The 24,251-nt window shown below is 35.8% G+C and overlaps 2 protein-coding genes across 3 annotated transcripts; one reads left to right on the top strand and one right to left on the bottom strand.

Moving 5' to 3' along the window:
- Positions 1–5,872: 5,872 nt before the first annotated feature.
- On the top strand, positions 5,873–8,311 carry LOC143536242 (acyl carrier protein 1, chloroplastic-like). 2 transcript variants are annotated; one of them, XM_077030279.1, is made up of 4 exons: positions 5,873–6,058; positions 6,246–6,332; positions 7,042–7,164; positions 8,060–8,311. In XM_077030279.1, exons 1-4 carry the CDS (start codon positions 6,005–6,007, stop codon positions 8,177–8,179), a joined length of 384 nt encoding a protein of 127 aa, XP_076886394.1. In that variant the 5' UTR covers positions 5,873–6,004; the 3' UTR covers positions 8,180–8,311. The 2 variants fall into 2 exon arrangements, with proteins under 2 accessions (XP_076886394.1, XP_076886393.1); XM_077030278.1 differs by having other exon boundaries at positions 5,874–6,058; positions 6,246–6,338.
- A 13,076-nt stretch (positions 8,312–21,387) lies between these two features.
- Positions 21,388–24,025, bottom strand: LOC143536269 (E3 ubiquitin-protein ligase RSL1-like). The gene is made up of 3 exons (XM_077030303.1): positions 23,395–24,025; positions 21,864–22,612; positions 21,388–21,705 (listed from the first exon to the last, which is right to left on the bottom strand). The coding sequence occupies exons 1-3, from the start codon at positions 23,971–23,973 to the stop codon at positions 21,402–21,404; spliced, it is 1,632 nt and encodes a 543-aa protein (XP_076886418.1). The 5' UTR covers positions 23,974–24,025; the 3' UTR covers positions 21,388–21,401.
- Between the last annotated feature and the right edge of the window lie 226 nt (positions 24,026–24,251).

Below are 24,251 nucleotides of genomic sequence, written 5' to 3'. Positions count from 1 at the left end.
AAGGAGAATCCACACAAGTGAGACTCAACGCTCCTGACTTGCGAGAAAGTTACATACCTACCCGCATCATACCCAAAGATCAAGCAAAAAAATCGGGAATTTTTGCAAGTGACATTAGGAAACCCGCGGGAAGAATCCCCACGGAGAACCTTAAAACTAGAAACCCCTTTTCAAAACCCCTTTGCAAGTGACATTAGTCCAAAAGTTCACCTCACTTTATTAAACATTCATGAGAAGAACATTGGACTGGGGGGACTTGAAGAGGTAGGTCCCAGCAGAGATCAGTTGGTCCCGCAAGACTCACCTTGAACAGGGACGTCTGCGCAAAGGCCATCTGCTCCCGCAGGACCCACCATGCTCATAGGATCTTACGCGCAGTACACAAGCTGAACACGCAGGGAAAGCCTCCCAATGGTGAAGTACCCCGCCTGTTCCCGCAGTTGCGGATACAAGCCATCAGGGAAGGCTACCCGCAGACAGCAGGGCTACACGCACAAGACACTAGCTACTTCAGTAGTCACATGAAGAAATGAGCAAGGCGGGAACAATCCCGCCTAAATGAGCCAGTCTGATTCTGAAAGATCTTTTGTACCATGCCTACCAAGGTATGGACAGGACAGACGATCTGACCAGAACAACCCATGAGCCAATCACAGGGTGACAGCTCATCGACAACAGGGCGAGGAGGAGCACCCTCTAGTACTGTTTGTCACTATTAGCCGCTGCCTACTCACCAACCCTTACTGAGGAGCATGCGCGGCCTACAGTTGGTGGAATAGTGTTACTGTTGGCCGTAACCTATTCACCAACCAGCATGGCCTGCGTACAATCCACAGTAAGTGGGACGTGCATAAACTACAGTTGGTGGAATAGTGCAGCCGACTTTGTTACTGTTGGCCGTAACCTACCCACCAACCAGTATGGCCTGTGCATAGTCCACTGTTGGTTGAACAGGAATACTATTCAGCCGGCTGTACCTTCTTGGAAACCTACCTTCGGCTATAAATACTCCAATATCTTGGAATGGTAAGATGATCTGCTATCCAGTTATCTAGCAATCTCTTAAGATACACTTATATTCAGAGCAACCTAGTCTGATTCTCACGCCGGAGGGTGGTCACAAGGAGGAACCCCCCCCTTCTCAGTGACGAGCTTACGGTGTTTGTTTTGCAGGTCTCCTGAAGAACAGCCTTCTCAGCTAGACCTCATCCGTGGGAAACATTACTTAACCCCCAGATTATCTATAATCTGTGCAGGGTCACTTAGTGTTTCTTCAGTTATGCAATTACATTTTGGAAAACCGCATATATTATAAGTAAAAACCCACTTTAATTAGGATTAGATTTAAAAGACTGACCTGCATGTCATGTGGTAGCAACCGGCTGCTAATTCTATCATATGCTTGCATTTTATGCACTGCCTCCACAAATTCCTTGCTGCCAGACTTTTAAGCTTTGATTCTTCCACAAGTTGTGTTGGGTTTCTTCGCTTATACTCTTCACAATTCATATATTTATGCCACGGAACCCTGCAATGAATGCAAAAACTACCATAACATTTATAACATGTTACACTTCCAACTTCATTAACCAAAGCTTCATTTTTTGAATCAACATGGAGCATTTAGGATATGGGCAGTAAACTTTTTCTGTCACCGGAATCGACTCTTCCTTCACCCGTTGTCTCATCATTTCAGAAAACTTCGGGTTCAAGAACTTCTCGCATCTTTCAATTCTCAACGCAACCTTCGTGACGGCATTTTGGTAACACACCAGTACTAAGCAGTTTCACCTCAACATGTTGCTTCATGCAAGAATAACAATATCGGTGTGTACAACCTTCAACTGAAAAGAATTGGTCTATAGACTTATCTAAACATATCACACAACTTTCAAGTGTTTCTTGACATGAAGGGTTCGTGTGCTCATGGATTAGCATATAACCTTAAAAAAATGTTATTAAATAATTTTTTTATTAATACTTGATAATCTAAAGTGTTAAATTTATATATTATTTTTATTTTTAAAAGAAGTTATTTTAAAAGATGTCGATTTACTCTAAAATGTGGTATAGTGATAGGAAACCGGAGTTCTTCAACAAAGACTCGGGTTCGATTCTCATATACAACACTTTGGGAAACGCATGGCTGATGGGTGGCTCAATGAAGGAAGACCGGGATCTTTGTGATCTCCGGTTTGATCTTGAGGGCGTCCGGATTTTACCACTAGTTGGCCTTCATGCGAGTGAGTTTTCTCCAGAACTGGAGATACCTTGGAGGAGCTCAAGGGCTCTGTACTGCTAGGTTGGGCCAGTTGACGGTGGTCTGTTGCCATTGTGTCACCTCGTACGGAGTACCTAGACAATTATTTGTTTGTTGGTCTTTTTTAAAATTTAAAAAAAAATTGATAGAAAGGCATCTGAATAATTTAATATGTTACATAAATGGGTTTGAAGGTGAACCCATTGAAAAATATCCAGAAACCATTTGAAAATTCGGGCCCTTATAACGAGTAGGGTTGTAAACTAACACGACCTTGTTCATGTTCGTTTGTTAAAGAAATAATGCGTTCCGGACGGTTCGCGAATACTTACTGAACAAGATTTATGCTCGTGTTCGTTCATTAAGGAAATGAATGTTTTCATGAACGATTTACGAACATAAACAAACACGAAATAAAATCGGGCGGAGCCTAGAGATTGAGATCTATGTATTCATCAATTTGAATGATGGGAAAGGACATGTGAGCAATGCAAAAACGATATGAGAGTATGATATTTTATATATGTTAGAGGTAATAAATTAAAGAACATAAAATGTTTAGATAAAATAAATAAATGTACATAAAACTTTCATGAACAACATATACAAATGAATATGAACGAACGCATGTGAACACATTACCGAATGTTCACGAACATAATTAAACGAGCTGGGGGCTTTGTTCGTGTTCGTTTGTTTAATTAATCTAATGAAATTTCTTGTTCGTGTTCGTTCATTTATTAAACAAACAAACATATACGAACTTCCCGCCGAACAGTTCACGAACTGTTCGCTTAACTTTTGATTCGTTTACAACCCTAATAATAAGGATTATTATGAAGGAGGTATGATATATGAGAAAAGGTGGTAATACAATGGTCGAGCGATATATTTTTTTCAAACGGTTCGATCAGTGATAGGAGGGGGATGAATGGGATGATGAGGCAGATGAAAAGTGGGTTGGGTACAAAAGATTAATAAAAGAATAAAAAAAATGCCACCTATGCATGCCAAGTCATCAAAAAATGTCACGACAGCAAGAAAACTAATGGAGTTAGGGTCCGTTAAGTTCGGGAGTACCGGAAACAAATATAGTAAGTTCGGAGTGAGGGGTAACAAATCGTAAGTTGGAGTGATATCAACCAACGAGTTAAATGTATTAAAAATCAATATTCCTTTGATTATCATATTCTTAGTAGTTTTTAATTAGTATTATGTAATGCTGAATCAGTTTCCACTCAAGTAAAATGGAACCACACAATGACACACCATGGTCTAAACAACTGTGGTAATTATCAACTATCCAATTTGTAACCTAGAATCACCTTGATGATATTTGTTTATGGATATTCTTCTTGTAATTATTAAGTTTTAATTAATAAACTATGTTATAATATAATTGTTGTTAAATAGAAGAAAAAAAAACCCCTTTTGAGTTTAGATCTTTAAACGCAAAGGAAAACCACCTACTAATGAAAACAGTGTCGTACACGGGCAACAAAGACCACCTAGAATTCAACATTCGCAAGAAAAACAATCAACAAAGTCAATCTATCACTTTTTTTTAATGGCCAATACCATCAACCACACAATAAGGCTCCATAACACACTTTGAATCATTTTCATATTAATAAATACGGAAGGTAGTTATTAAATTAAAAAAGAAGGTAGCGCGTAACAAACTGCGTCACTACCATGTTTTGAATTGCAACCCCCCATCTTTTAAAATCTACATTCACCGCTCTTGGAGTCATACCATTACTATGTATGACCCGTTGAACTTGGCTAAGTAACTCCACAACTTCAGGTGCGAGGAAACCAAAAGTGTCAAAAGCAAAAAAGAATAAATACATGTTAGCTGTTAAGACACGTCTTCCCATGTTTAGTCACCTTGACTGAAGCAGCTTTTAAAACAGTTTGTTCGACTATGAAACCACTACTCCCTAAGCTCACCAGAGAGGAACGAATTAAAATGCATAGCTTTAAAACAGTAAAACCTTATAACACAAAACTCTCATACCAAAAGTACCGAGTATGAACATATTTAAAATGCATAGCTTTAAAACAGAACGGAATAACAAATGAACATGTTTAAAATGCATAGCTCCTCCGGGTCCACTGTCCGCTGTCAATGACATGTCATTGCCAATATGCAACAACAAAACCATCTTGTCGTGTTCGATATTCCGAATTCTAGGCTGGGGATATCATGTGAAATCTGCTCGTACGTAGAGTCACGTCAGATATGGTTTCTTGTAACTTGTCTTCCTGTTCATAATTGATAATACTATGCTTTACGTACTACTTACTATATAAATTATGGGATATGTTATTCATACACCCTTTATAGGGTGTATATAGGGTTTAAATGTGTGTTAAAGGGGGGGTGTAAATAACTAAAAAGGGTGTATGAATAACCATTGCCTAAATTATTGTTCACTATGATAGTGACTTTGTTATTACTTTATGTGCCAGAATTGTCACGGGGTATTTTAAGAGGTTTCTCGTAAATGTAATCATTATTATGTTTTTTTTTAATTTATTTTGTTATTTTATATATTTACTGAATTATATTTATAAGCTAGAAAAATGATTACGGAACATAACTAATCAAATACATAATCCCCCCCCCCCCCCCCCCACATGTGACATTGCATATAAAGTGAATAGAAGTAATTCCTAATAAATCTAAGCTTGATGAGAAAAGAAAATAGGGGCTGTAAATCAATTCAAATAGACAGGGGAGTTTCAAACCAACAACCTAGCAAGCCTATAGCCCTCTCTCTTTCTAATGTCCTAGCTAAGGCAGGTGAAAGCCCAATAGATCCCCGCTCCACCACATAGCTACGACAAGAAATCTCTTAGATGGGCATGCGACGAATCTAGCTGGATCTATCAATGGAGCAATTGATCGATGTCGAAAGGTCAATTAAAACTATTTATAAAAAGGTTTTGAATTCACATGGAATCAACGGAAAATGCACGTTCAGTCTAATGCTTTTACTTAATTATACTATGGCGGACAAACGATGTCAATCGGTTTAAAAGTGATTTGTAAAACGATAATATGAAAATAACCAATCTCCAAGTTTTAGGTTTTGAAGCAAGTTAGACAATTGATAAACCTATTTAGACAAATCCTTGTTATATGTAAACCAAAAGACTTAATATTTGGCTATGCTGATTGTCAGAACTTAATCCAAACAATTGACACACCTTAATAAAATCTATTTGACTATCAATTTTAGATTTTGAGACACAAAATCAATACTATGGTTAATGATAAACGGGTCAATGACGAAAAGAACTCAATCCTAATTATTGATGACCTCAAATCGATTAAATGATAAAAGATTAAGCAATCAAATACTAAAAACTGTTTAAGCACATGAACAAATATAAAGAGTTGATCAACCGAATGATTAACCAAATCCAAATCCAAAGTAAAGGTTTAGAATACCAAAAATCCAGCGTACAACTCAACCCTACGCCTATAGATGGTTATGAAGTCTTTAGCCTTGCATTATTCAGATTAGTTGATTCAATTAACTTGAAAATTTATTATTCGATTCGATGAATATTCCTACTAAAATATAATGCACATGCATGTTTATCGCAATGTACAAGTGGGTTCATGCAATTTCCAATCTTTACTTAACAAATACTCCAAGCTATTTGATACAACCTATATAATATTCATCAAACTCTTCATGCTCTTTGCCCAACTTTCTCTCTCTCTCATCAATGGCTTCCATTGCAGGATCATTCACTTTCATGCCATGCTGTAAACTCAAACAGGTTAAATTCTTAACTTAAACCCTAATTTATATTTTGTTCAATTTTGTTTCTCTTGTGTTTGATTCTAATCAGCTTGTTGCTCGTACGCCTTCTGTATCTATGTAAATACAACTTTTAGTGAAATATAAATATAAATATTGATTTTGTATATTTTTTTTTGGTGATCAAATTTGTTTTATGTTGTCAGTCATGTAACTTCAATGCCGTCAAGCTTGTTATCAATCGAAGATCATTCCCGTCCCTTAAATTGTGTTCTGCCCGGGTTTCTTGTAAGGTATATGTTCTTCACTCTTAAACGTCGTTGCTAAATTTGATGAACAAATGGTGATGGTATGCAGTGGCGAAGGAACCCCCCTGTTTTTTTACGCGGTAGTGTAAATTTACTAGTTTTCGGCTGAAATTTTTTGTACGTAGTGTAAATTTAGCCGCGTTCAACCGAAATGTCATATACGTAATGTAAAATTTAGCCGTTTTCCCCCGAAATTTTTTATACGTAGTGTAAATTTAGCCGTTTTCGACCAAAATTTTATATACGTAGTGTAAAATTTAGCCGTTTTCGCCCAACAATTTCTATACGTAGTGTAAATTTAGCAGTTTTCGATAGAAATTTTATATACGTAGTGTAAAATTTAGCCGTTTTCGGTAGAAATTTTTTATATGTAGTGTAAAATTTAGCTGTTTTCGCCCAAAATTTTCTATACGTAATGTAAATTTAGCCGTTTTCGGCCAAAAATTTAAGTCCGCCCCTCTTTGTTTGTGAAATTCTTTGTACATTTTGAGTCTGACCCCCGGTGTCTTAATGTAAATGTATGTATATATATATGCATGATGTTTAAAGGTCTAAACGAGCCGAACGCGTTACAAGCTTCAACTTTTATTCTATATTTTTATCTTTTTATGTAGTTATGTATGTAACACAATATGTATTGTTTAGGTTAATTGTTGCAACATGTAAAACATATTACATTTTCATCTTCTTACAGGCGACGAGCGATACACTTAACAGAGTTTGTAAAATTGTTGGGCAACAGCTGGGGATACCCGACGGTTATCCTGTAACCGGAGAGACCAAATTTGCTGTGCTCGGAGCTGATTCTCTCTTTACGGTATTGTGGTTTTTGTTTTGTTTTATATTGTTTTATGTTGTTGCGAGGTACACGACAGTAGCTAAATGTACAGGTGTAAACGAGCCATCCCAAGCTTGTCTAGACTCGAGCCAGACTTAAGTTCAATCTCGGCTCGCGAGTGTTTTTACAAGCTCAAGCTTAGCTCGGGGTTGACTCGTTTATTATTATTATATTTTAATTTACTATTTATGAGTATATTTTTTATATTTTAATTATATATTTTTATATATTATTTGATATGTGCATGTTCAAAAGAAAACCAAAAAAAAGTTAAGAAGTAGGAACATCTCTTTTACATTTAAAAAATAATACAAAATTCATTTTTACATGTAAAAAACACCTTTTTATATATTCTATTTTTGAGCTTTTACATACAAGTAAAAGTCGTTTTCATTAAATTTAAAAAAAATCAATTAAAAAACTGTAAAAAAAGTAAATTTTACAAAAAAAAAAATCAATGGAATGATTTTTGCATGTGTTTATAAGCAAAAATCCCCGATTCCTCACCTTTTTTTTTTAGTTTCCCATTAAACCATCTCATTACTTGATATATATTATGTACTTTTTTTCTTCACAGATTTAAATACAACTATTATTACAAAACGATATATATTTAATATGTTAAATAAAAGCCATATAAATTTATAGCTTGTTTAGGCTAGCAAGCTAGCTCAAGCACGACAAGTAAGCTTAGGCCGGCTCATTTGTTAAAAAAATTTGGCACGGTCTTACAAATCCAAATTATTAAATTACTTTAGAAGAAATACAGGTTAATCCATCATTGTTTCTCAGTTGAACTACTATTTGTATAGAATATAATAAATCATAAAATGTATTAAATAGGGTTTTTCTTAGTAATATATTTTTAATACAGGTTGAGTTTGTGATGGATCTTGAAAAAGAATTTGGAATCCGTATAGAGGAAGTAAGTTCTCGATCTATTACAACTGTTCAGGATGCAGCAGATTTTATTGAGGAGCTCATTGCAATGTAAGAATAATTTTTTTTTATTCCAAATTTCCGGTTGGATCTTATTATTATGTTCAAGAATCTTCATAAGATTATGTGGGTGCATCAAACATGTTATAATATGTTGTGTTTGTTTCTAGAATGGGACTTATGCGGAATTATATGTGGTGTTAATTATTTATAGGGATTTTCTAACATATGCCCTAAGGGCACATGTAAGAAACATTTATTATGTGAAATATTCTTAAAAAACTAATAGTTCATATTAATTATGTAATAACTACTATATATAACCTTCTATTATTCATTCTTAAATGTTCCTTCCATACATGAATACTAATTATTATTTTTTTAATTTCCTCTAAAATTACTCTTTTATCATATTTAAATTCCCTTCATTTTTCTATTTATCTATATGTAAAGAATATTGAAATATGAAAGTGATTTTTTCATTGTACACACAAATTAACGGTGACTTTTTTAATATTAAAATACGAAATTTTAAAAACCAAAAGAATAAATAATTTCATTATTATATGATAACAAAAACAGAACATTGATCAATGAATGGTTCATCATAAATTGTTTAATTGTTTCCACTTTGTTCTTCAATAGCATCTTCTTTAACAGAAAGCTCACTCAGATTTAAAAAAAAATGTCCATCCATTTGCATAATGATACTAATGCTTTATATCATTTAATCTTAAAAAAATAGATAGAAATGTAATGAAAGTGGGTGTCTAATATTAAATATTTATAATAAATGATGGAAAATTAGAAGTGATGAAATAGTAATTTTAGTGGAAATTAAAATAAATTAATTAGCAGTCATGAATAATGAAGAAAAGATTTAAGAGGAGATAATAAAAGGTTATATATGGTAATTATTAAAAGATTAATGCAACTAATGTTAAATGATAGTTTAATAAGAATATTCCACAAATATGTGGTTCTTACATGTGCCCTTAGGGCACATGTTAGAAAATCCCTTATTTATATTATTAGCTTTTATCTATCGTATTACAATGTTGTATTATATTATTTATTTATAATATTTATAAATTTTTTTGGATTTAAATTTTATTTATTGTAGGGAAGTTAATAATACACTTAAAATTTGATAATGAAAGAGATTCACAAATAAATGAGATGTTATAACACGGTTTAAAAGTTATCTGGGGTTTAGTGAGAACCATGACTAAATCTAAATGTTGTCCTAAAATAAATCGATTCCTTCCGAACTTTCCGAGACTCAAAAGCATGATCATAGATATCTCTAATTAGTATTTTTAACATCCAATGACCTAAAATGCAAAAACACACTTGAAGTATCATTGTTCACACTAAAAACTTAATAAAAATTATACGATAATACATATAAATACATGATTTACACTATATAATAAATATTTCACAACGTACTTGGTGAAATCCAAAAATTAACAACAAACCATGTTTGTTAAGATTGAAAATAAGATAATCTTAATTGTTATCGTTAACATATTATACTATGTATATTGTTGAATATTGTAAATAAAAAAAAACTCTAATACGCTTTCATTATACGAAGAAACTTTTTTAATCATTAAATTATAAATATATGCTTAAAAGTTGACCCATTTTTTTAAAATCAATTCATTTATCTATTGATTTTTTGTACATTGTCATCTAAATTTATAAATTATAAATATATGATTTAAATCCATCAATTTGTTTTTCTGGTTAATTTAGTATGTAAACTGTATATATATGTTAAATTGTAAGGATGATATATACCAGTTACTTTCAAATATATAAAGTTTATAATATTTAGTTTCTTGGTTTTTTATATCAATGATTTGTTTCGGGTTTTTTGCAGAACTTAAATCTGATTGTTACGGGTTAAAAATTGGTAAATAGATTGTTTTGTTCAAATTAACTACATTTGGCTTAAAATCTGTTACGGGTAAAAAATTGGTAATCTGTATATTTTTTAAAGTTTGAGAATGCAAATAGATTTATTGTCAACCTTGTTACGAGTTCAAAGTTTTAACTTGAAAATGTATAAGAAATGAAAGTCAGAATTTTAAATGTATATGTTGGGCTCATGAGGGATAGGCTTTGTATACTAGTTAGAATAAAAGGTGTGGAAGAGTTGGAGAAAGCACGAGTTAACATGTTAACTTTAGTTCATTTTGCTAGTTGTGATTGTGGACTTTGTAATGTGATCCTGTATGAGTCTAGCAATAGTGATAGTCTCGGTCTTGGAAAACCATTGTCTAGGGCTTATATATATTGAAGAAACACTAAGTGACCCGGGGCAGATTACGGATAATCTGAGGGTTAAGTAATGTTTCCTACGAGGATGAGGTCCAGCAGAGAAGGTTGTTCTTCAGGTGACCTGCAAAATAGACACCGTAAGCTCGTCGCTGAGAAGGGGGGGGGGTTCCTCCTTGTGACCACCCTCCGGCGTGAGAATCAGACTAGATTGCTCTGAATATAAGTGTATATTAAGAGATTGCTAGATAAGATAAGATATCAGATGATGATGTCCTTACCATTCCAAGGTGTTGGAGTATTTATAGCCGAAGGTAGGTTTCCTAGAAGGTACAGCCGGCTGAATAGTATTCCTGTTCTACCAACAGTGGGCTACGCTCAAGCCATGCTGGTTGGTGGATAGGCTGCGGCCTACAGTGACAAGGTCGGCTGTATACTGTTCCTTTACTGTCGGCTATGCACTGTTCCACCAACTGTAGGCTGCGCACGTCCCACAGTAAGGGTTGGTGAGTAGGCAGCGGCTAATAGTGAAACAGTACTAGAGGGTGCTCCTCCTCGTACTGTTGTCGGTGAGCTGTCACCCTGTGATTGGTTCATGGGCGTCTCTGGTCAGATCGTCTGTTTTGCCCATACCTTGGTAGGTATAGTACAAAAGATCTTCCAGAAGCATACGGACTGGCTCATTTGGGCGGGAGTATTCCCGCCTTGCTCATTCCTTCATGTGACTACTGAAGTAGCTAGTGCCTTGTGCGTGTAGCCTTGCTGTCAGTGCGGGTAGCCTTCCCTGATGGCTTGTATCGCAACTGCGGGAACAAGCGGGGTACTTCACCATTGGGAGGCTTTCCCTGCGGGTACAGCTGGCGTACTGCGCGTAAGGTTTTCTAAGCATGGTTGGTCCTGCGGAAGAAGTTGCTCGTTGCGCAGACGTCCCTGTTCAAGGTGAGTCTTGCGGGTCCAACTGGGCTCTGCTGGGACCTACCTCTTCATATATATAGTGTTGGGTGCTGTTGTAAGCTTTAGAATTGGACATGTACGTCCTAAGAAGATTTAAGGCTTTCTACTTAATTTTCTAACTTTATAAAAGTTTTGCCGGGTACCATTCCCCTTTACTTAAAAAAAACCTTAATTTTCTAACTCTATTCATATGTTTATAATTAGTATTATGTAATATTTAAATTAATATTAAATAATGTTTATTTTATATTCAGCTTCATTGTAAAAAATTAATCCTTTAGTTTTGATCTCTTACCACAAAGGAAACCTCTTACTAATTAAACTTGGCCATTCCCACTTTGATGGGGGTGATAAAGTAGATAAGATATGAAATAAGAGGTCATGGATTTAAACTCTATAGTGTATAAACTAGGTTATTGACCCGTGTACTGACACGGGTGGAAATATAGAAATCGTCAAGTAACTAATATATAATTTCAAACGGCAAGGAATTGTTTTAATATTTTATTTGAGACAACAACATGCATGATTTATAAATGAAATTTATATCAACATAGAAAGAAAATAGTAAAAGATAAAATGTTACAAAACACGATGTTACATGGTAGATTATTTACAAATAAAATTCAAAAGTTTCAAACATAATTTTCATAAGCTACTAAATATATTCTTGTAAAGCATACTTCTTGTTTTGTTTGTAAATTTACCGCGTCTATCTAAAATAAGCATTTTAACACCGTCTCCACTCTTCACACAGTTGGCCATGTGTATACATCCTACTCTTCCTCCATGAAATGAAGATTAAGGTTCATTAATAAAAAAACCATATAAAATAAATTGAAGAAACGATAAATTGATGATGAAGATCCTTTATTAATCCAGAATAACAAACCTTGGGTGTTTGATTTTTTTGGAGCGGCGCTTGAGAAAGAAGAAGAAATTTCGTAGGGTTTGATCGATGAAAATGCAACAACGACAGTTCATATTGTTTAGGGTGATATTTTATATTTTTTTAAATTTATTTTAATATATAGAAATCATATAATTAGAAGTTATTTATATAAAATTACAATATAAATAAATATTTAACAATAAATAGAAAACAATAACAAAAGTTAAGTTTAATAATATACAAAATTACATATATTTAGTGATATAGGACTTGCTACAGCAACCACAAGAGCCATTAGTTTCCTTCCATAAAGAAGCTCATTAGTCATTGTTTGAGATAAATTAAGATGATGCGGAATAGAAACTCTCCTGAAAGAAAAACTATAAAGCATTACAACATATTATATATATATATATATATATTAGAAGGTAACTTTCTGTTACCTCACATAATTCAACTATTCATCAAATAAACTTATTAACTAGTTACTTACACGTATGCTTTACCCTCACCAATTTCAATACAGCGGTTACATTTACCCTTGCCACGTCTCTGACTTTTCCCTGATTCCCTTCCCAAAGATGGTTGTTGTCGCCGAACAACCACGTGTTCTCTACTGGTGTTAAACCGGCTTTCGATTCATGCAGGTTAGCCGCCCCTCCAATTACCATGTTAATCGCTTGCTCTTCTGATCTCGGTAGGGTTTCACTAACGAAGTCTACTGTGTTTGACTACATGGGTAATTTGGTGTATGCTTATGTGTTGCGGGGTTGCTTTTTGTAGGTGGATTTGAGGATAATTCAGTTTCCTATTTTTGATTTTGCTTTTGGTATTAGCTTTTGTTTGAAAGGGGATTTTTTTTGTTTTCTGGTGCTATTTGTGCTACATAATCAGGTAATGTTTTTGGGATTTAAATTGCTGCATTTGACTTGCTTAGTGTTTAACTACATGTAAAGAATGATTGTGTGATTTATGTTTTGCCATTTGGCACAACATTTTGGTCCCTCTGTAGCAATATGATTTTATTATTCTTATTTTTGTTTAATGTGTTTACATAATGTATGTTAGTTGTTTGTGTAAATAACTTGGTGTAGGACCTTGATTACAAGGCTGTAATATATTAATTACCATTATGCAGTTTATGAGTATTCTCGAAAGTGAGGACGTCAACATCATTAGACACTTGGTTTTAAAATGAGATCATAGGTATGCAACTAATTAAAATCGCTACCAATAAACCCATGGGTGTAGAGCAACTCAACTCGAATGTGCTGATAACTGGAAAAGGATAAAAGACTGCTGACAAGTTGACACATAAGAGGCCATAAAAAGTCACCATTACAGATCTGCTCAAAAAAAAAAAAAAAAATTCCTAAAACAGCACACTGTAATTGCAGTATCCCTATGTTTTGATCCTAATATGTTTCTCACATGAATATTTATCAACTCAGATTAAGTTAACCATATACTCTTTGTGTTTGTATGTTATAAATAACCATTGGCAAACCTATCAAACCTCAACTTCCTTTATTGTCTTCTGGGTTTTATAAACACCACTAGCAGTACTGTCAGATTCACAAAAACAAAATCTGTTCTAGCTCTATCTACACAAAACCAACTAAGGGATGACCCGTTAACAAGGAAGATGACAAAGAAAAACTTTAGACGTAAAAGATCACGCCGCAACGCGCGGGTAAAGAAACTAGTATTAAATTATTTTACAAATAATAAAACATATTTAATGATGGTGATTTCTTACACTCAAAAGGTAAAATCCAAAGAAGAATGCATGGATTCCACTTGCTGCTGAATTGCATTTGTGTACTTGTGTGTTCCATCATTCCTAGTGACATGTTAAGTAAACTTGGCTCTACATTGACTCGCAAAACATCTTAAAGACGGGAACAACATAAGCCTTAAAACGGTCAACTAAAATCTAGTATGACTTATATGAAACTAATAAGAGAAATGGGTAAAACTAACTTCCAAGACCACATGGACAAGAGTGATAAATAATACCTTTTTTGGTTGTTGAATAGAAAGGCGAGCATTTGCAGTTGCGCCAACCTCAAGAATAATGTTGAGGTTCCCTGCCATCCCTTTCCAGTGGTTGAAGATGCCGAATCCCTCCAACCCCCAGTGACTTTGAACTCGTAATAATACCCAAAGACATGATGTATGAGCAAGATGTATAAGGTAAATACTTAAAGAGAGTTAGAATGCAAGGAACTTACTTCCCTGGTGCAAGACAAACCTCCAGCGAGCCTCCAATATGTTAAATTCAAGTCATATAATATATAAATTAGAACAAAATTAAAAAGTAACTATTAGGAAGAAAGCAACAAAATAAACATTGTAAATTAAGAAATAAGTTACAATTTAAATTTAATACTAATAATAATAAGTCAATTGTCAATAAATTAAATTAATATGACGTTTGTCGAAACACGAAATGAAATCTGACCTGATCCATGACGATGTTTCCACGGATTTTGAGATGAACGAACCACGTCTTGATCTTCTTCTTCTTCTGCTTGAGACCTGCAATGGTTTTTTGGGGGTGTGGAGGTGACTGCTAAGAAATCCTGAGGAATCTTTTGTTTACATACACAAAAAAGTGGTGGTGGCTCTTATTGAGCATGACCCTTTAATAAGGAGGTGGAGACCTCCTTATATAGAGAGACTCATGGCCACCATCATGGTACCCTAATGGGCCTAGCCCAGTTAGGGTTACCTCCACAAAACCCCCTCAGCCCAATAACATTGTATTAGTCCATATAATAAAATAAGCCAAACATAATAAATTTAGGGTCGTAAAACCGGGTTTAGTACCATACCCCTACAAGCCCCCCCAAGTCCAGCGTTGCTCCTGGGTGCGCAAGCGTCTAGGTGGAGCGCTGGACTTTATGAGGTGTGTTAGGTCATAGGGCGGTTTTTTTCCCTTTTCTTTGGCCTTGTCTTTATTGTCTTTGAGTTTTGGGAGGTTTTCCTCATGATGGTGACATGTTGTGGTCCTTATGATAATGATGGAGACCTGTCATAAATAAGATATAGCACGCATCATAGTGGCGCGAGGCCCGATAAAAGATGGAGCGCGCATCTCGATAATAATGTAACATAACTTGCGCGCGAGGCAGCTTACGAGTTATGAGAATAATAAAGCCTGGGCGTGAGGCGACTTACGAGCTATAAGAATAATGAAGCCTGCGCGCATGGCGGCTTACGAGCTATAATAATAATAAAGCTGGCGCGCGAGTCGACTTATGAGCTATAATAATAATGAAGCTTGCGCGTGAGGCGACTTACGAGCTACAAGAATAATGAAGCCTGCGCGCATGGCGGCTTACGAGCTATAAGAATAATAAAGCTGGCGCGCGAGGCGACTTATGAGCTATAATAATAGTGGAGCCTGCGCGAGTTGCGGCTTACGAGCTATAATAATAATGAAGCTTGCGCGTGAGGTGACTTACGAGCTATAAGAATAATGAAGCCTGCGCGCATGGCGGCTTACGAGCTATAAGAAAAATAACAGCTTGCGCGCGAGGCGTCTTATGAGTTGTACGAATAATAAAGCTTGCGCGCGAGGCGTCTTACGAGCTGTATGAATAATAGAAGCTTGCGCGTGAGGCGTCTTACGAGCTATAAGAAAAATAACAGCATGCGCGCGAGGCGTCTTATGAGCTGTATGAATAACAAAGCTTGCGCGCGTGGCGTCTTACGAGCTATAAGAATAATGACAGCTTGCGCGCGAGGCGTCTTATGAGCTGTATGAATAATAGAAGCTTGCGCGTGAGGCGTCTTACGAGCTATAAGAAAAATGACAGCCTGCGCGCGAGGCGTCTTATGAGCTGTATGAATAATAAAGCTTGCGCGCGAGGCGTCTTACGAGCTATAAGAATAATAACAGCCTGCGCGCGAGGCGTCTTATGAGTTGTATGAATAATAAAGCTTGCGCGCGTGGCGTCTTACGAGCTATAAGAATAATGACAGCTTGCGCGCGAGGCGTCTTATGAGCTATATGAATAATAGAAGCTTGCGCGTGAGGCGTCTTACGAGCTATAAGAAAAATAACAGCTTGCGCGCGAGGCGTCTTATGAGCTACTTTATGTCCCGCGCCACGCGCAGATGTTGCATGCGTGTGCGCGTAGACTTTGGTTTTGTGTTATGCGCCACGCGCAGATGTTGCATGCGCGTGCGCGTAGGCTTTATGTCCCGCGCCGCGCGCAGATGTTGCATGCGCGTGCGCGTAGACTGATATGTGTGAGCATGTGATGCGTAAGCATGTGTAATATGCGTGAGCATATGTGATGCGTGATCATATGTGGTGCATGAGCATGTGGTATGAGGATTCCCAACCTTGAAGTTTGGCGCGTAGCCATATGGGATATTATGAGGACTCCCAACCTTGAAGTTTGGCGCGTAGCCATATGGGATATTATGAGGACTCCCAACCTTGAAGTTTGGCGCGTAGCCATATGGGATATTATGAGGATTCCCAACCTTGGAGTTTGGCGCGTAGCCATATGGGATATTATGAGGATTCCCAACCTTGAAGTTTGGCGCGTAGCCCTATGGGATATTATGAGGACTCCCAACCTTGAAGTTTGGCGCGTAGCCATATGGGATATTATGAGGACTCCCAACCTTGAAGTTTGGCGCGTATCCATATGGGATATTATGAGGACTCCCAACCTTGAAGTTTGGCGCGTAGCCATATGGGATATTATGAGGACTCCCAACCTTGAAGTTTGGCGCGTAGCCATATGGGATATTATGAGGACTCCCAACCTTGAAGTTTGGCGCGTAGCCATATGGGATATTATGAGGACTCCCAACCTTGAAGTTTGGCGCGTAGCCATATGGGATATTATGAGGACTCCCAACCTTGAAGTTTGGCGCGTAGCCATATGGGATATTATGAGGACTCCCAACCTTGAAGTTTGGCGCGTAGCCATATGGGATATTATGAGGACTCCCAACCTTGAAGTTTGGCGCGTAGCCATATGGGATATTATGAGGACTCCCAACCTTGAAGTTTGGCGCGTGGCCTGATGCGCGCATGCACGGCGATGGAGTGGTGACTCGTGAATGCGCGTGCACGGCGGAGGTCTCTTGCGCAAAACCCAGATGTTGGTTTCCGCGGCGGCACATGCACGGCTGCGGAGTGAGAATCCGCGGGCGCGCGTACATGGCGGCGGAAGCGTGGTAATTTCTGGATCTGCAATTTTAGAGTCAGACCTGCAACTTTAGACCTAAAATCCAGGTCTATAATCTAGATCTAGATCTTTAAATCAGATCTAGGTAGATCTGAAGCTCGGAGCAGATTTAAAACCATCACAGATCCGGAGACCTGATCATTCGAATCAGGCTGTTTCTTTTCGCACAGATCTGGAAGCCTCTTTTAGATCTATGGATCTTTTTGAGCTTTAATAGATCAAGCCTTGAAGCCTTTTTCTGTAAACTTCCAGATCTGGGTTTTTCCTGGGAGAGATCTGACAGCCGAGATGAAGATCGAAGGGTAGTTCGTTGCCGTCCCACAGATGGCGCCAATGTCGAAACACGAAATGAAATCTGACCTGATCCATGACGATGTTTCCACGGATTTTGAGATGAACGAACCACGTCTTGATCTTCTTCTTCTTCTGCTTGAGACCTGCAATGGTTTTTCGGGGGTGTGGAGGTGACTGCTAAGAAATCCTGAGGAATCTCTTGTTTACAGACACAAAAAAGTGGTGGTGGCTCTTATTGAGCATGACCCTTTAATAAGGAGGTGGAGACCTCCTTATATAGAGAGTCTCATGGCCACCATCATGGTACCCTAATGGGCCTAGCCCAGTTAGGGTTACCTCCACAAAACCCCCTCAGTCCAATAACATTGTATTAGTCCATATAATAAAATAAGCCAAACATAATAAATTTAGGGTCGTAAAACCGGGTTTAGTACCATACCCCTACAACGTTCAAATGTAAACATTATGAAATTTGTAACAGCCAATGACAATAATTGACTTATTATTTTACTTTGACTAAAACAGAACTTTTAAAAACGGAATGAAACTGAAAACGAACAGAAACCAAAAACCGATAAATCCGGAAATGCACCACCATCAAAAATGTAATATGCTAATGTTATGTAGGTTTCCTTACATATGCTTGCATCCTGTCACCCTGTTACATTATTAATACGACAAACAATGTTTGTTATTAAATCTACAAAAATGAGGAAGAAAAAAAATTTACTAAAAACAAATGTATTTCTATAGAATAATACCATCTCATCTTGTAAAATCATTTCAATGGACCAATTCTCTCCGGTTTTATTGTTGTCCTTCAAACACCATAGTCCGAGAATACGAACCTTTAGTACACAGTCGGTGTTGGAAACATCCAAATCCTTGAACATGGTAATGTTTGATGCTTCCATGTTGCTGTGTCAGAAAAAATAATATTAAAGCAAAGATTAAAGATTCAATCACTGATATTTATAATTTGAAGAAAATAAAAAAACCTTGAGAATGACACAAATATGAATGTTCAGTAAGGAAGTGAGAAATGTGAGATTTTCTTTATTCTGTTTTGTAGTATTTATAGATGAACATATTCTGTTACAAAATTTGAATTGTTAAATTAAAAGGAAATGTGTAAATATAGTAAATTTATGGAATAAAATTAGGGATTTAAAAAATGTAATTGATAATTCATATTTACTTAATTTGGTAGTAATAACCGAATGCAATTAGGGGTTGATTAATGACACAATAACAATAATAACAATAATAAGTCATAACTCATATCATACGAATATTGAATATTTTTTAGTTGATTTTAGAATCAGTTACACATTAAAAATTGAATATTTAACAAATACCATAATTGCCAAAATAAACATAGGAAACATAGGAAACCTATTAATATGATCAATATGAATAAATTAAATAAAATGGCCGATTCATGTTTACAAAATTAAACAAACTAAGTTGAATTTGAATTCAAATTGAAATCCGTAAAAAGTTGTAAACTTATAGTAATGATATGATTTAATAAAAATCAATTATTGTTAATGAAATTTGGAAACAGTTACACATTAAACAATTTAAATTACTAATAAATACCATAATTTATTAGGAAACATATCAATTAACAATTACACATTTAAAATATAAGAAATAGCATAATTTAAATTTTTTTTACATTACACATTGAACATTAAACAATAAACATTACACATGAAACAAAGGAAACATATAAATTTATATAAACAATTAACAATTCAACCTAACAAAATAACAATGTAAAATACTAACCTAGGTTAATAATATAAAATATAGGTTAAAAAGTTTACATTAAACATTAATCATTAACCATAGGAAACATATCAATTAAACATTAAACATAGTAACCTAAGAATGTAAAATAATAACCTAGGTTAATACGTTAATGTAATACTAACCATTGATGTGAAGATACAAACCTAACAAATTAAAATACTAACCATCGATGTGAAGATCTGATTAACAACCGTCATGTATCTTATGAAATCGATTCTAGGATCGAATCAAAGCAATCGTTATTATCAAATAACGGACAGCTCGTTTTACCATCGATTGCCCAATTTATAATCCGATATCCGGTGTCGATTTTATATGAAGAACCTAATCAAATCTTTATCCGATTGATATACAATAATGGGTGATTGAATGGAGGCTTTGGTTGATTAGGTTTTTTAGGTTTGGTATGAAAGAGAGTGTGTACTCAATTGAGGATGAAAGAAAACAAAATAGGAAATCGGGTTTCTCTTTCATGGTTACATAACTATTTTAATTATTAGTATTTTTAATTTATTTAATTGGTAAGAAAAATAGAGAATTGGTAGTTATATTTGGAAAATAAGGAAATCGTCCAATAGGAAAAGGCCATGTGGAGGCAAACTAATTTGTTTTAATAGTATAGTAGGATATTTAGTCGTTCAAAAAAAATTAAACCGTTAGCCTATTGGAACTGCATCATGGATGGGCAACAAAGATCACCAAGATTTCAACATTCGAAAAGCAATCAACGAAGTCACAATCCTTAAATCACATTTAATAACATCAACCACATAAGCGACTTGACTCTAGAAGCACGGCGGCTTGATCCGAAAACTCACAACAAGTGAGGGTATATGTGCACAATTAAGTTGTTAAACGAAGCAACCGTGTAAATAGTGTTACTAGTTGTGCGTAGGTAAGTAGCGAGCGTACCAATAGTAGAAGTGAAATAGCTATTTTAAAGGGGAAATTTGAAAAAAATAATAATAAAATAAATAAAAAATTGAGCGGCTAATGAATAAAAGCCTAGCTACTCATGGAAAGTTGGAAACCCCATGGCAAAAGGTGACCATATACACCCGCGATTGCAAACAACATTGGGTAGCCAAACCCACCATCTCCATCTTCGGGAAAAACCCCCGTTGGAACTCAGAAGGCCCACTGCGGTAAAATTCATTAGGATCGGATTTGAACTTGGAGTTGAGACATTCCAGCCTTTAACCCAAATTTTCACAATGTCAGTTGAGCTAAGCTAATGCTCATGAGTTTAAAGTGCAGTGCATACATGCAATTGCCCCTTTGATTTTATTGAAAATTATTAAAGTGACGTTTCACCCGTCTTAAAATATAAGATTTACATAATTTTCAACATTTTTTTGTAATGTATTAAAGGTAAGGGTATAAATGTATAACTAGAAAAACAATATTTCTAAAAAAGTTTTAAAAATATGAAAGATATCTTGTTCAACCCATTTATGATTTATTACAACTCTTAACCAGGTGAAGTTTGGGTGTATTTGACAAAATTAGTTATATAAATTCTTTGTTTGAATCAAAAGATTTCATGCTTCAAGTGATAGACAAGGCATACTATAACTTTACATCTATCAGATTCCGGATATCTTCTTGTATCCTAACTTAAAAAAAATAATACTAATTATCAGAAGCATTCACATTCTCAAAATCGCCAAACATCCTCACCGTCAAACTCATCATCATCGTCTTCTTGCTCAATATCCACGATGTTTTCTTCATCCCAAAGAGGACAACTGCATGCTGATGTTGCCTTCTTGTTCTTCCATTCCGCATTCATCTCCACATCTGCAAAATAAACAAACCTAAACCTGTAACAATATGCTGCTAACAATAATCCACACATGTTTGGTTAATATCATTTCATTAAGATAATAGACATAGTGTACCAACAAAACTAGACAAGAAAAAACATGTAAAATTAGTGAGAAATGTAAAAAATGTACCAGCACGCCATCCTGAAAAAAACCATCATCGTCATCGTCCTCGGGGGCGATTTCTTCTTCATCGGTATCCACGATGTTTTCTTCATCCCAAAGAGGACAACTGCATGTTGCCTTCTTGTTCTTCCATTCCGCTCCACACGTATAACAGAATTCATATCCACATCTGCAATACAAACATAAAACTGTGAGAATATGCTTTTGAGCATTAACTTCGGTTTCCACAGCAGCTTCTGTTCCAAAACATCTATGTGCTATTGACAAATTTATATAAAGATACTGGTTTTAAGTGTTATTTACTGTTGCTTAGTGAAAATAATGTACCTGCATGTCATGTGGTAGCAACCAGCGACTAATTCTATTATATGTTTGCATTTTATGCACTGCCTCCACGAATTCCTTGCAGCCAGATTTTTAACCTTTGATTCTTCCACAAGTTGTGTCGGATTTCTACTTTTATACTCGGAACACCTCATATTTTCATGCCATGGAACCCTGCAATTAATGCAGAAACTACCATGACACTTGTAACATATTCTAGCTCCATATACATAATTCAATCCACGAGTCTTAAGTTCACTCCTCGACATCAACGTAGAGCATTTAGGATACGGGCAATAAACTTTTTCTGTAACCGGAATCGACTCTTCTTTCATCCGTTGTCTCATCATCTCAATAAACTTCGGGCTCAAGAACTTTTCACATCTTTCAAATCTCAAATCAATCTTGCAACCTTCATGAGGGCAATTTGGTAACACACCATTAAGTAGTTTCACCTCTACGTGTTGCTTCATGCAAGAATAACAATATCGGTGTGTGCAACCTTCAACTGAAAAGAATTGGTCGATAGATTTATCATCTAAGCATATTACACAATTTTCAATCATATCTTGACTTGATATCGCCTTGGTTATTTGAGAGTTTATTGCTTCTCTTGCAAGCTTCATTGCAAATTTAACATCCTTACTAGCAATAAGAGTAGGTTCACAGTAGGTGAAACAATCTCGGAAGAGATTCAGTTGATCCAAAAAAGTTATCATCTTTTGTTGTTTTGGCCGCCACTTACCACTAACCTGAATTTGCCAACACAAATCATAAATAACCAAGATTGAATATTTAATAAGGGTGAGTGTAGTGGGCGGAAAAAGTGGGCGATAAAGGAGGGGGGGGGGCGAGAACTATATGTCGCCTGGTTTTGTGTGTGTGTGTATTATTATTATAAATGTGTGTGTGAGATATATATATATATATATATATGTGTGTGTGTGTGTGTGTGTATATATGGGGCTACAACACCATTACACCCCTAAAACAAAAACTCACCCTTTGCTGACTGGGCGCCACATGGCGCAAGTTGCCCCATTTTGTAGCCCCTCCGCTAAACAAACTGAACGTTAATGTTCGTGAACTGTTTGGCGAGACATCTATTTTTGTTCATTCGTTTAATAAATGAATGAACATGAACAAAAAACTATGTTCGACTAACTAAACGAACGAACGTTCGATGATGTGTACGTGTGTGATCATTAATGTTTGTTTGTTTTAAGTTTGTTCATTAAAGGTTTTCAATTTTTCTATGATTTTTCTAATCTTAATCTTATCGTATAGCTATAAGCAAAATTATTAACTATAAAACAAAAAACGTTTATTAGTATCATGCGATTAATTTACATGTAAAATTAACATATGAATATTATAAAAACACTAAAACAAATCCCAAAAAACATTTGTGTTCGTTTAATTAGTGTTCATGAACAGTTCACGAACAAGAAATTTTGTTCGCCTTTTCCGATAAAAGCTTAACGAACGAACATGAACAAATAAGCGAACTTGTAAAAGGGTGAAACCCACTCACATATTGATACAGGGGATGATAATCACAATAAAACACAATCCTTTTAATCTCCAACGCAGCCGCGGCGTGCAAAGCCTCAATCAACGCCTGCCCCTCGACACTCCGCCTACTCACCCTCTCATCATAACCCAACTCCAAATTCTTCCCCAATTCAAAAACCACCTCATCCTTCGAGTCGCATATCGCGACACCAATCCCCGCCATTGTCACCGTCTTATTCAAACCCTTAACTCTCTCATCACTCAACAACCCCTTAAAATAAACCCTAAACACCTCTTCACTGTCTTCTTTGTTCTTCTTCGAACAGCCTTCGCCGTACGGCCGGTTGATATTATCACCGATTATTATCCATTGATCCTCTGGCATTGGAGGGTTGATATTCAATTGGGTTTTGATGATCATGGGGTCTTTTATTTCTAGGGTTTGTGATGATGTTGATGAAGGTTGGATTGCGATTGATGCAGCCATGGCTTCTTCGAGTTGGAGACGGTAGGCTAGTTCTACGTCGGACTCGAAAGCCATTAACTCGCGGTGTTGGTCGTCGATCAGCTGTTGTTCTATGTTGTCGTCGACGTTCATGTTCCTGTTCTTGTTTGGAAGTTGTATAATTTAGGAGTATCCAAATATAGTTATAGTTAGGGTTTGTTTGTTGCCCAAATTGTCGGGTGTTATTTGGAAGTTGTGAAAAGAAATTGATTTGATTTGATTTGATAGTCAACTAGGGTATAGGCCCGCGTGACACACGAGTGAAATAACTTGTCACTAAATATATTGAAATATAAAAACTTTTCTTGGCCGTCATTTTATACTTCAAATTTTATACTCTTCTAAAACAACCTGTTTTAAAATATTTTCAA

This window comes from Bidens hawaiensis, unplaced genomic scaffold (assembly GCF_021521415.1).
Source record: "Bidens hawaiensis isolate Kalapana, Puna unplaced genomic scaffold, B.hawaiensis_p1.1 tig00010770_1, whole genome shotgun sequence".
Classification (NCBI taxonomy): domain Eukaryota; kingdom Viridiplantae; phylum Streptophyta; class Magnoliopsida; order Asterales; family Asteraceae; genus Bidens; species Bidens hawaiensis.
Note: the sequence above shows the minus strand (reverse complement) of the source record. Positions and strands in the feature narration are given on the sequence as shown.

Bases quoted from the DNA above. Each gene is read 5' to 3' on its own strand.
- LOC143536269 (XM_077030303.1), bottom strand. From the start codon at position 23,973: ATGAACGTCGACGACAACATAGAACAACAGCTGATCGACGACCAACAC. The intron at 22,613-23,394 runs GTGAGTGGGTTT...TGGCAAATTCAG, and splicing joins ATCATCCCCTGTATCAATAT to GTTAGTGGTAAGTGGCGGCC. The intron at 21,706-21,863 runs GTACATTATTTT...TTTGTATTGCAG, and splicing joins TGCTACCACATGACATGCAG to ATGTGGATATGAATTCTGTT.
- LOC143536242 (XM_077030278.1), top strand. From the start codon at position 6,005: ATGGCTTCCATTGCAGGATCATTCACTTTCATGCCATGCTGTAAACTC. The intron at 6,059-6,245 runs GTTAAATTCTTA...TTATGTTGTCAG, and splicing joins CATGCTGTAAACTCAAACAG to TCATGTAACTTCAATGCCGT. The intron at 7,165-8,059 runs GTATTGTGGTTT...TTTTTAATACAG, and splicing joins GAGCTGATTCTCTCTTTACG to GTTGAGTTTGTGATGGATCT.